At 47.6% G+C, this 16921-nt stretch overlaps 2 protein-coding genes across 3 annotated transcripts in view; one reads left to right on the forward strand and one right to left on the reverse strand.

The window, feature by feature from the left end:
* The window catches only part of ERN2 (endoplasmic reticulum to nucleus signaling 2), a 29855-nt gene extending 23694 nt beyond the window's left edge, over positions 1-6161 (forward strand). The window contains exons 20-22 of one of the 2 annotated variants that reach the window (XM_075565648.1): positions 295-418; positions 675-742; positions 1643-6160. In XM_075565648.1, the coding sequence (XP_075421763.1) occupies positions 295-418; positions 675-742; positions 1643-1825 (375 nt within the window). In that variant the 3' untranslated portion in view covers positions 1826-6160. Of the gene's footprint in view, positions 1-294; positions 419-674; positions 743-1642 lie in introns of both variants that reach the window. The other variant, XM_075565649.1, reaches the window with a different exon arrangement.
* A 302-nt stretch (positions 6162-6463) lies between these two features.
* Positions 6464-13977, reverse strand: PLK1 (polo like kinase 1). Its single transcript, XM_075565650.1, has 10 exons — positions 13336-13977; positions 11706-11874; positions 11216-11360; positions 10959-11052; positions 10132-10351; positions 9006-9170; positions 8600-8677; positions 8280-8434; positions 7745-7927; positions 6464-7127 (listed from the first exon to the last, which is right to left on the reverse strand). The coding sequence occupies exons 1-10, from the start codon at positions 13717-13719 to the stop codon at positions 6921-6923; spliced, it is 1800 nt and encodes a 599-aa protein (XP_075421765.1). The 5' UTR covers positions 13720-13977; the 3' UTR covers positions 6464-6920.
* Between the last annotated feature and the right edge of the window lie 2944 nt (positions 13978-16921).

The following is a 16921-nucleotide window of genomic DNA, read 5'->3' on the forward strand; positions in this document are numbered from 1 at the left end:
ATACGCAGCGTTTGTTTGGCACCCTGTGCATGACATACTTGTTTGTGACATGCTGCTTGTGTATTAGACCTGTTTCTGTGACAGTGTGTGTACGTGTGTGATGTTTGTTTTTTGATGTGTAGGATGCCGTGAGTGTCATGCTGAGTGTGAAACATGCCTGTGACTGCGCGCGTACCTTGCTGCCTGTGACTTCGCGCGTACCTTGCTGCCTGTGACTTCGCGCGTACCTTGCTGCCTGTGACTGTGTATTGTTATGCTGTGTCACAAACATTGTCGCTGTGTCCCCCTCCCCAGGATGTGAGTGACCGCATTGAGAAGGAGCCCCTGGAGAGCCCACTGATAGTCACCTTGGAGTCGGGTGCTCGTTTTGTTGTCCGAGTGAACTGGCGGCTGCACATATCTGTCCCCCTGCAGACAGGTACCGTCCATAGTGACCACAGAGACACATTCATTACGCTGCAATAGTGCCGATCAGGGCCCCATTGCACAGAATACGTCTAAGGGAGTTTCCATGTGCTAGTGCCTCGATCTAGTTTAACGAATTACCCTCAACGTGTCTCACGCCTCCGATCACCGTCTCTTCCTCTCCTGGTTTGGGATGTTCCCCCTTTCTTGACCCTTCTCCTCCCCCCCCCCCCCCTTCCCACCCTCACTGTGCTCTTCTTGATTTCCAGACCTGAGGAAATTCCGATCCTACAGAGGGATATCGGTGCGGGATCTTCTCCGAGCCATGAGGAACAAGGTGTGTTACACCGGAGCTTGGGGTTGGGTGGAGGATGGTGAAGGGCAAGTGAATGTTAACCCGTCGTGGGCCTAATTAGGCTGTATCCAGATTCGTTAGCCCCCCTTTCTCTCCCTTGTTTTTAAATCAAATAATGATAATTTTGCAGGCGTGACTTCCAGCTGTACATATTAAACAGCTGCTACATGTTGTGGGCCTGTAAGACCAGCTGTACCCGTTACACAGAACATTTTGTGTGTGGTGAGCTGCGTAGCTTAGGACAGGGGTGCTCAACTCCAGACACTGCAACGTCACAGGGTGTCGCGTTGCCATGGTAACGTGCCATCGCGGGGTTGTGATGTCACGTTGCCACGCCATCACTGCCATGTGATGTTGCAGCGTCATTTTGACCCTGAAGAAGAAGGAAGGTGGCGCTGGAGGGAAGAACATTACAGAAGCCCCACGCTCTCCCCCGGCAATCAGTGGGGAAGAGAGCAGGGCCTCTGTTTAGGGGGGTTGGGAACCCTCCGTTTAGGGGGGGCGGATCCTCCAGTGGCTATTGTCCCACACTCACCACTCCTATCAACCATTGTAAGCAAGCACTACCATCTACGGCTCTTATTCCCTCACCGGCTGTCTCTAAGTTTCCCAACATTCCACTTAGATTGTAAGCTCTTCGGGGCAGGGATTTCCTTTCCTATTGTCTGACTTTCCTGCGCTTATTGTATTATTATAATTCTCCGTACTGTATTGTCTTTATAAAGGACCGCGCACACAGTTGACGCTATATAAATACAGACATTAATTCATTCAGTACCAACTGCGGTTCAACATTAATTGATGTCGACGTGTTGAGCGGTGTAGTCTCTGGCCAATTTGCATTTTTTTCAACAATGCCCCGTTTCCTTGGTGTCCCTGCAGAAGCATCATTACCACGAGCTGCCGGCTGACGTCCAGGAGACCCTGGGCTCCGTTCCCGATGAGTTTGTGTCTTATTTCACCTCCCGCTTCCCGCATCTGCTCCTCCACACGCATCGAGCATTGGAGCAGTGCGCCGGCGAGAGGCCCTTCCACGCCTATTATCACCGGGAACCTGGCCGTTGAGGGTCCCCAATACTCTGACCGCCTGCTGTGCACCAACAGTGAGCACTGAGCCGAAGACAGCCTGGTTGCCACCATGGGCCCGAGCCACCCTTACCCAGCGATAAAGCCAGTGTCCCGGTCTCTCCTCCGCCCGACTGTAAGGCTTCACTTTGCACTGCCATGATGTTGTTGCACATTAGTCTGTTAGGACATTGAGATTTTCAGCTCGTACTTCTGCTTTGATGTCACACCGGCCCCGTCAAGAATAACATTGTTTGAAATGCTTGGAAGGTCGGGGGAAGCACTCCGTTTTACTTTGCACGTTCTTAAACCTATTTTTGTATTTTATTAAAAAAACTTTTTAGACTGTGAGGCGAAGGCCCTGAACTATTAGTAACTGCAGCTGCCATGGTAACCTCCTGTGCCCTGGAAGGAGAGGGCGGCCATCTTGAAAATGTATTTGATCTGAACTCTCGTTCTCACGCACATCAGTTTCCTCCAGCATTCTTACATGAAATCTCTCACAGAAATCAGCAGTGTTGCTTCTTGGTGAATTACTAGGCTGAGGGATATGGGGCAACTGAGAAAAAATATATATCAGGCTTCTAGAAAGGAATGAGGGGGAGGGGGAAAAAAGACTTCAAAATCCAATTTTTTAGAATGTACTGTATTTTAGTTACAGGCTCAGGGATTGGTGCTTTACATGAGTTTTATTCCACCTAATTATGAAGCATAGCTCTATCACTGTTTCTTATGCCTATTTGAAAGGTCGATGTTGTAATCAAAGGGGAGGGGGGAAAAAAGGGTATCCCAAAATTAAGACATTACCTTGGTCAAGTCTTGAAACACCTGATACAGCCGGATTAGTTGTTTTTTATACATGATGGAGTTACCATACATACACTGCTCCGTGAGTGCCTTACTGCTGAAATGCTCAGGACTGGAAGGTGAACAGAAGCCAAGTCAATGTTCACCTGGATTACAGCCGACAGCTTTTCTAGCCCATTATGTACCTGAGACAAGTTAACCCTTGTGCTGCCAGAAGAGCCTGCAACAATGCAGCCTGCCCGAGATATATTTCCACAGAATGGAGAATTCACTTCAAATATCAGCTTTCAGCAGCTTACTTTGTATTCTGGTCCCACTCTGCTCGGGACTTTATAGGGTGATTCCTGTCCTTTAATTACTGGTTTTGTAAAAGGACCCAGCAGTCCCCATTTAGTAACATTAAATGGGTTACTCAAAGATTGGGAGTCCTTTAGTTGGCTAAACCAAATGCAGTGTGCCATTTATTTCAACACATTTGCATTAGGCTGGGATTATGCTGCCGGTGTCGCTGCATGTGCGCGCCCGGACACACCTCTGCTCTATGTTATGGGAGCTGCCCCAGTGCCTGCGCAACTGCCAGCAAAGTAGCGTGCTGAAGCAGCAGCGTTCTCAGGATACAGGAAAATCTGTGTTTTGAGGCGCGTGACGTCAGCGCACGTGAGCTGGTTCAGCCAATGAGGGACGAACCAGCTTCGTGACGCGCCCGCCACGCGTCTACAATCTCCTGCAGCCAAGTTCACAAATGGCTTGGGCTGCAGGAGTGCGCGCGGGACGCGCTCATTCGCAGCCGCGCAGGGACCATAATCCAAGCCTTAGATTTGAGGTATGTCAAAAAGAAGTCGTCATGTCCAAATTAGGTGTTTAATAAGCAGATCCAGCGCTTCAAGTCGCAGCGTTTTAGAACGTAATCCAAAAAGGTACAAATAACGGTTATACAATGCAGCGGGGCTCAACTCCAGTCCTCAAGCCCCACCAACAGGTCAGGTTTTCAAGATCGCACAAGTGCCTCAATCGGACCCTGCTTCAGCACAGGTGGCTCAATCAGAGGCTCAGTCTTTTGTCTGAGCCACCTGTGCTGAAGCTGGGATATCCCAAAAACCTGACCTGTTGGGGGTGATTGAGGATCGGAGTTGAGCCCCCCCCCCTCCTAATATACGTGTAGCTGCAAAGCTCTGTCGCAAGCCCCTCTAACAGTACAAAGGTTAAGGGGTCCAGGTGGGATGTGAAGCTGAACGTGGACATTTGAGACCACTTTGCTCCCTTGGCACAGGTATTGTTCTGATTTTGTATATAAATAAAATCTTTTATAAAAACATTGTGCAGAGCGAGCCATTGTCAGACTTAGTATTAAACAAAAAGTCACAATGAGCGGTTAGTCTCCGACATCGCGAAGCAGACAGGTTTATTTTTCTTCCCATCCCATTTATAGGGACATCGGATATTTCAGGCAAGAGGAATTACTTGTCATTTGTGATGCCATAAGGAAGAGGAATGAGGCTTTCTGCCTCCTGTTCGGAGGTATAACCCCCCGTTGCAGCACTTGCTGGAGTTTAGTGTCCGTTCCAGCTTTTCGATCATTTTAAGTACTGTAAATTCTTTGAAGGGTTTGGTCTGCAACAGATTGCACTGCCGCTGCATGCGTTGGCTTCACAAAACTACTGAAAGCAAAAGCCTCATGCCAAACATTGGATACATAATGCACATGGCAGAATAGGGACTCGAAAAATGGCAGCAAACCAGCTAAGGAAATGTTACCATAAAGGGTCGGTCCCAGCTCGTTTCTACATCAACCAATAAAGCAGGTGACAGCTACTGGACCAAGGTCATTGTTATAAAGCTTTTGCACTATTGTCTACATGAGGCTCTTTTCAAGTAAAGATTTATACAACCGCATACTAAATCAGCCCTAGACAATATTGCTCCTGCCACCACACGTCACCCCTGACAATCCAAGCCACAACCATGGCACACACCTTTCACCCACTACCTCCAAAAAGTGATCACACACACACACTGCAGAACGTGTCTGGAGGAAATCCTGCTCAAAACCAGACTTCACTATAAATTCCTACTCTCCTACAGCACTGCCCTCTTCCCTTGCTAAGCAAACCTACTTCTCTTCACTCATACAAACTTTGTCCTCCAACACCTATTTGACAGATTTAACTCCCTTCTCTGCCCAAGTCCACCCTCATGGCCAGACCTTGCCACCTACTTCACAGACAAGACAGCTCCATGCAACACGCCACATGCATCACCTGTCTCCCTCACGCCTAAACCCGCTCTCACCTCCGGCACCTTCCCAGCTCTTTTCAAACCCATTCGACTCATCCTCCCCCTCAAACTACCACTTCTCCCTTTTTTCCCCTCCAAGGTTACTCGAGCGACTTGTATACAACCGCCTGACTCACTCTCTCCTCCAACTCCCTGCTTTGCCCTTTACAATCTGGTTTCCATCCTCTACACTACAAAACAGCACTAACAAAAGTGACCAATGAGCAAGTCTGCTACATCTAAGGGTAATTTCGCCTCACTAGTTCTCCTGAATCGCTCTGCTACCATCAGCCAGTTGTCACCCCCTTCTAAATATTTTCCACTCCATTAAGCAGACTTCTTCTGGGCTCACGTCCGACCGCTCCTTCAGCGTTTCCTTTTCTGGCGTCTCATCACTCCCTCTTTCTGTTGGCAGAGGACAGAGCCATGTGGGACCCCCGCAGCTCTTCTCATGGTGAACTAATACAATCTTTTAGCTTTCAGGATCTTTATGCTGATGACAGCCAAAATATACCTCCCCCCCCCCCCCCCATGCAGTGTCTTAAACTCTAATCTCCTCCCTGAAGCTAAAACCTGTCCAAAAACAGAATAACTATTCTTTCCCCCTTCAACTGCCACACAAAACACTCTCCCTGTCAAACACCAATCTCAAACTCCTCAAGTCAGCTTTGACTGATCTCTCCTTCATTCCTCACATTCAGTGTCACGAAGTCCTGCCATCGCCACCCATGAAATATCACCAAAATATGCTCATCTCTCACTCATGATGCAACTAAAATACTAATCCACCCACTCACATCCCACCTTGACTACTGCAACCTTCTCAGTTGGTATTCCCCTTGTCCGCCTCAACTCCAAGGCATCTGCTAGACTCATCTACCTCACTCACTGCTCCGCTACTCATATCCCTACACTCTCTTCCCGTAGTCCCTAGAATGAAGTTCACAAAACTTTAGTAACTTCTTACAGCTCAGTCCACATCCACAAATACATACAGTAGACGCCCACTACATTCACCTTTCCTCGCACCTGCAAGACTTCGCTGATGCCCCCTATTTCTGGAATTCCCCATGTACCATCAAAACTCTTCCCCCAGCTTTCAGATTTAAAAACCAATCTTTTAAAGGAAGCCAACTTGCCATACCTCCAACATCCAGCCACACAGTTGGTCCCAATTCCATCTAGGATTGGGAACTCCCCAGAGAAGCGCCCTCATTGCCTCTTTGTGTATGTTTGTCCTCACTTAATGTTTTTTTTGTAAACAATATATATTTAAAAAAATAAAAAAACCTCTGTACACCAATTTACTGCACTGCCGAATAAGGTGGCACTTTAGTGTATTGTCTGATCATGTACTATTGGTAACATAACTTAAGATCACCAATCGCAGAGACCATTGGAATAGACATTATAATTATTTCCCTGTGTGAATGCAGATGCATCCTTACAGAAACGTTAAGTACGCAGGTTAAAAAAAGGTTTCTGGATCACAGTCCTTGTGTTTGTGGAACACCCGTCTAGATAAAAGCCAAGACAATTCAGCCACTGAGAAACAAGTAGATTTACAAAAAGAAACTTTAATCTCATATTTAATATACAAAAAAGTTAAGTCTGGAATTTGTTATTTTTACATTAAAAACCTGACATCTCACCAGAACATTAAAAAGTAACAAAATAGAAAGAACACAGAAGGACAGCTCAGGATGTCGGTGTTTTCATGATGTCACCCTAAATCGTGATTACATAGAAATAGCTAACCGCCGCTGCCAACAAGTGCAGGGGGTCAGGCAAGTGAGTGAATATAAAAGTGAACTGTACAGTCTTGGGAGAGTTATACACGGACAATATTTAATATACTGTTACTTGGTGCTTTTCAGCTCCAACATAAAAAAAAATTCACAGCCCGGTGCTGCCAGGGCCATGAATGGAACATTCTGGCAGCAAAAAGGGTTAAGAGTTTCCAGACCCTGGAAACCAACAGAAGGAAGACAATGTCAATAGCAGGTTAGTCTGGCTACGCAGAGGGTTTCACGCGTGCCATGCCAGACTTTGAGCTCAGCAGCTTCTCCACCATGGTCCTTGCGTAGCGCAGGCGGCTGGCCAGCTCCTTGCAGCAGCCGTGCTCTTCAATCAGGCTCAGTTTGTATGAGCGGAATTCACGCTTCTCGTCTATGTAGGTCACGGCTGACATGAGTGGGCACAGGATAATTTTTGTGTGATCCTTTATATAAAAAATGAAAAAAAAAAAAAAAAACATGTGGCGATGAGTCCAGCTCAGACAATAGGTTTTAACCCTGCTATACAAGAGCGTGTGCATTATATAGCCAGCCTAATGCATGTTCTCTGTAGCTCATGTGCAATACCTACAAGTTCTTGCTGGCAATGTACCTCCAACCCACCCCCCCCCCCCCCCCCCAAACTGAGCAGGTACAGTCTCAAGTATAAATAATTCACCTGACTAATAAAGAACCATTAACTGAAGAAGAAAGCGTCATAAAATTGCAGAGGGCACAAATTCCCCTCTATAGGGCCTTAACCGCAACAGCATTGAGGGAATCAGAATGCCCATTACTGTTGAATACCCTTAATATTACCCCACCTGGCACCGCTGAAGCCTCCAAATAAAGGGAGTAATGGTGCTCATTTTGTTACAGCACAAGCAGACAAGAGTAATGTCCACCAACCCCCATGAGGGTCACAAGTGGCATTACACCCGATGTGGAAATAAATCCCATCTAGGAATTATGGCCAATAAGAAAAGACAGCTTCCAGTCCCTGACTTATACCAAGAGGGGGTGGGGAGAGCTGGGTTTAAGAGTGCACTCTTGAACTTCTCACCTGGAAGAAGTTGATCTGGACAGTTCCGTTGCTTAAGTGGAGAATGATGGCGCTACGTGTCCGGAACCAGGTGCGCAAGAAGGGGAGGCGAGCCAGCTCGTCCCCCTCACGTGGAGTGATGTTTGCACCGGCCTTGAGAAGGTGCTCGCTCATGTAGTTACGGAAGTATTTAAGTAGCGTGATCTGCAGGGAGGGAAAAAAAAAAAAAAAAACACGTCTTAAAAACGTTAGGGATGTTACAAATCTCTAGTAACCCAGCAGAAGAACATGCCATGTATTGTTATTATTGGTATTAATGTCCAGCGACTTGACCTTTCAGTTATATACTATTCTACCACTTTCATGGCGTGATCCAAATGAAAATACCAAAATCAGAAACCTTATTGGACAGTTGGACAGTTGGACAGTTGAAAGACTCATTCAAGGTCGCTACAGAGATGAAAGTAACTTTGCAGAGTATAGTCCAACTCCCAGCAGGCTCCCAATAGCTTTACTCATTTTCTGTACAAAGTCAAAATTAGGTTGACGAGTTTACCTTCTTCGTTAGAGCGGTAGGGTAAGAGCGCACGTTGAGGTAAGACTCTGCGTTGTTGCGCTCAATGTACTGCAGGCTGTCTCCATCGTTGTACATTATCAACCGAGTGGAGTCGTTGAAGAGCACGCCTACACTATTGTCACAGAGCTGGTAGCCTGTATAGGGATATGGGACACATTATCTTACAGGCAGAGAGGCATGTTCAGATTCTGGGAGAGGAGATTACAGAGATGTTAACTGAAACAGAACTGACTGCTTGCACAGTACCAGTCTCAAATCTTACACAATCATTGCATCCTGCAGTGTTAGACAGGACATACCTAATCCATACTTGTCAGAATAATCCACCCATTTGCTGACCCAGAAGATTGGGTTGCAGGCTGGATCCTCTGCCTCCTCTGAAAGATAGGAGAGCACAGCGTTAGAGCGATGCAGAAAATGGTAGCAGATACAGGACCGTTAGGCTACTTGGCCTAATCTTTCTTGCACCTTGCTCTGAAACAAGACTATTTTCTCTGTGGGTTTTATGGTTTCCCAACATGTGGCCACACTGAAAAGTTGTCCGAGTCCACGATGCCTCAATGTCCTATTTAAACCCTTTACACGATTGTATCCCATTGCGACTCCTCCCTCATAGAAAGCTCAATTGTGAAACGTTAACCCAGCAGAGTAGGCTCAGGACTCGTCGGGTGATTGGGATAAGCCATACAGGACCTTCAGACTCACCTTGCTGAATATTTGCCCTCTCTGATGGTTTGACTGCATTGACGCTGGTGAGCTGCTGTAGCATGTCAGACAGGTAACAGTCGGCGGGCTCTGTTCCCTCGGGCTGCATTGCTTCTTCCTCCTTCCCAAGCAGTGCCTGCTTCTCCACCAGTGGACTCTCTGGTCCTGTACCAGAACACAATAAATGATCAGAGCTGGAGACTTCACTCGTCATCCCGTGCCAGTGAAGGCATTTGTGTTGGGGGACAGGTAGCATTGAATGCAAGTACAAAATAACTGAACAATGTTCAGAGGGACCGGTGATCCAGAAAAGAATCCCTACTTACAAGCACTCATCACTAGTCTGTAGAAAGATAATGTAAGTGGATGAGTGGGTACTAAATAGGGAGTTGAATATGTAGCGAATTAAAAAAATTTTTTTTTTAATAGTATCAAAATATAAAATGTAGGGATTTAAAAATTGTCCCGTAGGCAACGGCAGGTAGGAAATGGCTGTTACCTACATGACATTTTTTAAATTCCAAATGTATATTTTGCTACTTTTTTTTTTTTTTAACGTAGCTACATATTCAACTCACTATTTACTAGCCATTCATCCATTTAAATTGTTTTTCTACAAAAGAGTGATATTGACTGCTTGTAAGTAGGGATTCTTTTCTGGACCTTGTAATTCAGTTATTTTGTATCTTTAAGTACCTTTCCCTACTGCACCATTCAATCCTACTATATATTTTTTGTAACCATTTACACCCACCAGGAGTGCTGATATCCCATCCTTCTAGCAGTGAATGCAAGACAGAGTTACAAGTGGTTGGCTGCTCTATATTGCCGATTGGCGTTGAAACCCTGTATTATAGTAATCGCGTGCGCGCGTCAATGAGAAATACCTGTCTATGACAGTGTATCTAGTGCAGACGCGCGTGCGGCAGCTGTGTGGAAATACATTTGTATTTTCGGCTGCCGTGCCACTGAGCCACAGTGAGGCCTACCCTTGTGACTAGGTGTGGCCAGGATGTCAGGAGCATCATCGTTTGGGCTAAATACACAAAATCGCTTGCGCTATGTGCATGAGCACGCACACGCTTACCATTATACAGACCATAGAAGGAAAACCCGACTGACCTACCTTTATTAAGAGCAGCGAGTGGCTTCCGTAAGGTAGGATCAATGCTGTTGGGAGCAATGGAGAACCTGGGAGGCACAGTTAAGCAAGTGGTGGGGAGGCGGGTAGGAATATATCCCGTGGTGAAGAAGTCGTCGTTCAGTAGCTCATCAATAGTGGGCCTGGAGGCAGGGTCAGAACGGAGCATTTTCTGAATGAGGGCTGCAGCTACGGGGTTAATGTGCTGGGAGGAAGAATGGAGAGCGGTCAGACAAAAAACAAGACTGGCAGAGAAAGTGATGGAGATGGAACACACACACACACACACACACACACACACACACACACACACACACACACACACACACACACACACACACACACACACACACACACACACACACACACACACACACACACACACACACACACACACACACACACACACACACACACACACACACACACACACACACGAATCATCATAAATGAAGGACAGTGAATACAGGAACAGTCAGAAACAGCCCTGTATACCAGACACCTGCAAGGGAATAACTACAGGGCAGGGGCAGTCCTGTTTCATAGGGAAATAAAAGTAGCAATCAAACCAAGTTAACTTGGCATTGGAATCTGGGGGAGGGAGGGTCGTCCTGAGCTAAACAGCAATATTTATGGTTCACGGGTTCCCAGGATACCTACCCTGGAAGATTCTGGTAACTAATCCAACATTTAAAAACAACTGACCAACAGGAAGCTACCAACAATTACATTGCAGCTTCCTGTTGGCCAACAGGATTCATTGGGTGGACATTAAATTCCGAGAGGGGAAGAGATTGACTAGGTGGCCTTACCTTGGGGATGGTATATTCATTCTTTTTTATCCTAACGTAAGTTTCCTTCAGGCAGGACGTTTCAAAGGGAGGTTTTCCAACCAACAAGGTGTACCTGGGGAACAGAGTGTTGGAATCAAAGTCAATGTTTCAGCAACTATTGCACCTTGGGTCATTTATCAAATCACATTCCACATGATTTATTGTGATCCGGTATGGGATAGTAGAACTGTATAAGAGTTACAGGATACCCTCCCCAACCTATTTAGGGAACTCACATAATGCATCCTATTGACCAGATGTCAACTTCAAAGCTGTGTCCCTTCTTGCTCAACACTTCAGGTGCAATGTAGTTTGGGGTCCCGCATAGAGTTTTCTTGCGTTCCCCATCAAATTCCACCTTGGTTGCCAACCCAAAATCACCTGGAGGAGACAGCAATAGAAAGGTACATGAGGGAGAGTGACCCAAGTAAACCGTAATTCACCAGACTGGGTTAGCAGCGATTAGACAAAAAAAAAAAAAAACACAGAAAACCCCATCCAAGTTAGTATGATTTTATGCCAGATCGGCACCAACTTTAGCAAATCATGGCAAGTATCTCTGCCCGTAAAACCCCACTGAGTGGGAGAAGCCGAATGGGTGAACCCAGATCCAACCAGTGTAATTTCACCATGGTCCCAAGAGCTCACGTCTCTTCCCTAGGCCTCAGGCACAAAAATTAGACGAGAAAAATATAGTATTGTTTAGGTCAAGTCCAATAAAATTACCTATTTTGACATCCATGTCATCACTGAGGAACAGGTTACCAAGCTTGAGGTCCCTGTGTATGACACGATTGCTGTGCAGATATTGACACCCCAGGATGGTCTGGCGCAGGTAATAGCGAGCTTCCGGCTCAGTGACCGCTTTCCTCCTTTTGTGCAGTTCCAGTAAGGACTAGGAAAGCAATGTGGATGGTGAGACCCTAGGAATGTGTACAGCCTACTAACCCAGCAGTAACATCTGTACCAGCCAAGTCCCCACCATGCAGCCCTGACGTTTAAAAGCCAAGTTACCCAAGGGAACCAAAAAAACAATACTGCATAAGCAGGAATGTGCTGCTGTGCAAACTGAAACTATAAGCTACTCCCAGGGTAAGCAAGCCACCAGCAGGGGGCAAACAACGATCAGAGCCTGAACAGCTCTGCTTGTCAGTTAGCATGGGAATGTACAGATAATCGTTACACATAGGGTGTATATAGCCTATCAACCCCCCTTCAGGAACTGTCACCTTATCACGGCAGAACCTTCCATACCTTCTACCCTTGAATGTTACCTGATGCCAAGCACCTCATTCAGACCACTGAACACTGCCCTCCCACCCCAGCACGACACTCCCTACCCCAGTACACCCACCAATACCCAATCTTTGAGAACTCCAAGCGCAACATTGTGTGGACCCAGATAGAGTTTCTACCTTACAGTATATGGCCAAACACAACCATTCCGTGCTGCCCTAAGAAACCCACCCTGACAGATCATGCCCGAAAGTACCTACTATAGCTAAGATATTGCCCCTCAAGACACACTTACCCCCTATATCACTACTTTGCGCACCAGGATACTCAGAGGCCCATGAAACCCCTCTCCCTTGGATCCCTTCATTCTCTCCCCCCCCCCCCCACATCAACCCAATAGATACAACACCCCCACCCCCACCATCTAACCCCATGGATCCCCCACACTACACCCCCCATCTAGCCCCATACACCCCCCCCCCCACACTAACCCCATGGACCACCCACAATACACCCCCACCCCACCTAACCCCATGGATCCCCCACACTACACCCCCCCCCCCATCTAACCCCATGGATCCCCCACACTTCACCCCCCCCATCTCTAACCCCATGGATCCCCCACACTACACCCCCCAATCTAACCCCATGATCCCCCACACTACACCCCCCCATCTAACCCCATGGATCCCCCACACCTCCATCTAACCACATGGATCCCCCACACCTCCATCTAACCCCATGGATCCCCCACACATCCATCTAGCCCCCATGGATCCCCCACACCTCCATCTAGCCCCCATGGATCCCCCACACTACACCCCCCAATCTAACCCCATGGATCCCCAAACCACACCCCCCCTCATCTAACCCCATGGATCCCCCACACTACACCCCCCCCATCTCTAACCCCATGGACCCCCACACCTCCATCTAACCCCATGGATCCCCCACACCTCCATCTAACCCCATGGACCCCCACACTACACCCCCCCCCCCCCATCTCTAACCCCATGGATCCCCCACACCTCCATCTAACCCCATGGACACCCCCCCCCCTCCGCCCCCCACATTACACCCCCCCCCTCCGCCCCCCACATTACACCCCCCCGATAGTTACCCTCCGCCTGCAGAGCTCCAGCACCACAAACACGAAGTCGTTGTCCTCAAAGAACCCGTGAAAGCCCACCACATGTGCGTGGGCCAGGCTGCGGTGGATGGCGATCTCCATGGTCATCTTGTCCTTCTGGTGGGGCTTCAGCAGGAGGCTCTTGGGCACGATCTTGCCGGCCAGAACCTCCCGGCTCTCCAGGTCGGTGATCTCATAGCACTTGGCGAAGCCTCCTTTCCCCAGGAAGCGGCCGCGCAGGTACCGGCGGCGGGTGCGGGGATCCACCAGGATCTCTGGGATCTCCTTGGCGGCGGTTACCGGGGCCCCGGGGGGTTTCACTGCTTCGGGAGCCGCGGGCAGCTTCTGCAGCGGCTTAGTGGGTATTTGCGCCATGTTGGTGGGGGGGGGGGGCAACCGGGAGCACCGGAGAGGAGAATCGGGAAGACCGGAGGGGGGAACCGGGAAGACCGGGGGAGAGGACCGGGGAGCACCGGAGGGGGGAGACCGAGGTGAGAGCGTGTTGTGCCTGGTCCTGCCGGGGAGCTGGGTCCGGGTGGCCGCGGTAGAGACAGAGGGGGGTGCTGCTGCGCTCGCCTGACTCGCTGCTGCCTCTTGCTGCTCCCGGTCCTGTGGCCGCCGTTGGGTTTGAGCGGAATGCGCGCTCCTGATTGGTCGATATGATTTGAAAAATCCAAACCCGGCGGCCGCGGGGCATCATGGGAAGGGCAGCGATTTAAAAGGACAGAGAGGGAGGGGGGGGGGGGGAGTGTCAACAAAACTTTATTGGTAACGGACAAAGGCGAGAGATGATTGATTGGTAGATGATTGATTGATAGATGATTGATTGATAGATAGATGATTGATTGATAGATCACACACACACACACACACACTCACACACTCACACACTCACACACTCACACACTCACACACTCACACACTCACACACACACACACACACACACACACACACACGATAGATAGAAAGACACATATAGATGGATATACACATACACACGGATACACACAGATAGACACACACACAGATAGATAGATAGATAGATAGATAGATAGATAGATAGATAGATAGATAGACACACATAGATGGATATAGATAGATAGATAGATAGATAGATAGATAGATAGATAGATAGATAGATAGATAGATAGATAGATAGATAGATAGACAGACATAGATGGATATACACACACACATAGATGGATACACACAGATAGATACATACACACACACATATATGATCTGTGTGGTCAGTATACAGATAGTCACTGCTCAAATGCGCCATATATATGTGTCTTTACTGCTAAATCTACAGTGTTAGACTATCCCCGCAGAGCAATCATATATCCTGTATGTGTGGTAACGAGATTGGCAGTTTATGCCGACAAATCCCGCCTATGTGGATCGTACCTATCTGATATGGGCCAGATACAAGCCACATAATGTATTTTCATCGCTATCCAACCGGTTCCAGCGCGAGGTTCATCTGCATCCTGCCACGCCACCGTCGTGACGTCGATAAGACCTCACCACTGTAAATATTATTCACAAAAAGCGAGTTAAATATGTAAATAAAGTTTTATTATTTTGTTCCCTAGATGTGCTCTAGCTGTTACTAGCATCTCTTATCTTACGGTTAATGTGTCAGTTATACTACTCTGATATACAGCCTACAGTAGGTGTATCACACCAGTCAACATTATCACTATATTTGGAGACCACTAGGTCTGGCAATATTTACTGTGACATATTCCGGATGAGTGATATATGAGGGAACCTTTTTTGATCCCTTGTGGATCATATTCTATGTACATGTTAATTTTTCCCTTATGCACCTTATATATATATATATATGTATATATATATATGTATATATATAACTGTATGCTCATCTGCATGTCTTAGGCAGGTCTGCAACCCCGCCTTTCCCCATTATCACCCAGCACACAGCACTTCCACTGCAGCAAGGGATTCTGGGAAATGACATGCAAATGAGCACACAGTGCCACTTTTTGCTTCAAAAACCATTTATAACATGGTTCCCTATAGGCTTAAGCTTGCTGCATGGTCACAGCTTTGAGCACAGCCAGGGTTAAGGTGCATACCCAGAAAACCACCCACAGACAGCTGTTTCGACCTTAATGGGTCTCATCAGTGTGGGGTTGATTAACTGGGTATGCAAAGAAGCTAAAGGATGGGCCAACCATAATACTGAGTTAAGTTATGGTGAGTAAAAAAAGTGACAAAAATCCTCCACAGCAAAGCAAATATGCAAATGTAATACAACTGTGTGCTAATCGCTTCTCGGCCTTTTGGCTAAGATCAAGTGTAGGGTCTGTCCTGTGAAGGATGGCCCTAGTTGCATCACTTGGTCCTCTGGTCATGGCCTGAGAAGGCGGATGCAAAGTAGCCCGGGCATTTTTAATCTTGCACCCCAGGCTTGGAACACCTGGGGAGCATCACTTGCTGCACTGGGGATGGCTGTTTGGGCGGCGGCCTCCACTTACGAGCACTTGATCTGCACAGATGATTTTGCACCGTCCCCTATTTTTCCCTTCCGCTGAGGGGACAAGCCAACTACTTTTTGTCACCGCCTGGCCTTGCACGGGGCCGGGCGTGCACTTGTGCACACCTTTTTGTGTTTGTACGTCTGAGCACTTCCTGCACTGCATCACACAGAGCACAGGAGCACTCGCACCATGGATTTTGTTTCGGTTTCGTGTTGGGTTATCGTCACCCCTCTCTCCGGAGAGCAAAGACTGAGTGCTGGCTAGTTGTCGCCATCCCTTCGTCAGCCGAACACCCTAAAGACTTGGACCCTCCTGCGGCGTCAGCTGCACTAGGAGGGAACGAGAAGGACGTCGGACTCTTCGGAGGAAGACGTCATGTAACAGCAGGACTCCCAGGCTTCGGCTGGAGAGGACTGTCTATGGCATGGACTGGCCTACTCTCCGGAGCGGACTTTGTCACAAGTTTTGAGCACCTGGTCTCACTGGACCATGAGCACGGTTTTTGAGGTGGAATCACTTTTTTCACCACCCGGGCTACAAAAAAAAAAAAAAACATACATACACATACACATACACATACACATACACATACATACATATACTAAACATCACCATTTAATACTAATGTTGAGGTAACATTGTAGGTAAGAGAAGTCCATGCAATGGAAATATATATATTATAATCACACACTATGCGTGGTGCTAAGTACATCAGTAAAGCAGACAGGTGCTCGGGATCTGAGATCGTCAGTTGTTATAATGAGAGATATTTGCACTCATCAGAAGAACACTTTGAATGAATTCGGTTAAAACTAATTACCCCCCGCATTTAACCCCTTCCCTGCCAGGGGCGCAAGTACCACATCTTCAGTACCATCTCTGACAGTAACCTTATCACTGCCACAGCGGGTTGTTCTTATACCGATTCCTACCCAGTACTTACTGATTCAGAGACCAGGGCGTATTTGTTATACTTCAGGGCCAATGAATGGGGGAGAGTTTGCCCTTCAAGTGTTTTCCCTTATCTCACCTGCCCTTCTAAGAGAGCCAATCAAGGTAAAAGAGA

This window comes from Ascaphus truei, chromosome 11, assembly GCF_040206685.1.
Source record: "Ascaphus truei isolate aAscTru1 chromosome 11, aAscTru1.hap1, whole genome shotgun sequence".
In the NCBI taxonomy this organism is placed as follows: Eukaryota; Metazoa; Chordata; class Amphibia; order Anura; family Ascaphidae; genus Ascaphus; species Ascaphus truei.

Excerpts from the sequence above, each read along its gene's own strand:
- PLK1 (XM_075565650.1), bottom strand. The coding sequence starts at position 13,719 with ATGGCGCAAATACCCACTAAGCCGCTGCAGAAGCTGCCCGCGGCTCCC. Across the intron at positions 11,875-13,335 it reads TGGAGCTCTGCAGGCGGAGG|TCCTTACTGGAACTGCACAA; the intron begins GTAACTATCGGG and ends TTGCTTTCCTAG. Across the intron at positions 11,361-11,705 it reads TGACATGGATGTCAAAATAG|GTGATTTTGGGTTGGCAACC; the intron begins GTAATTTTATTG and ends TGTCTCCTCCAG.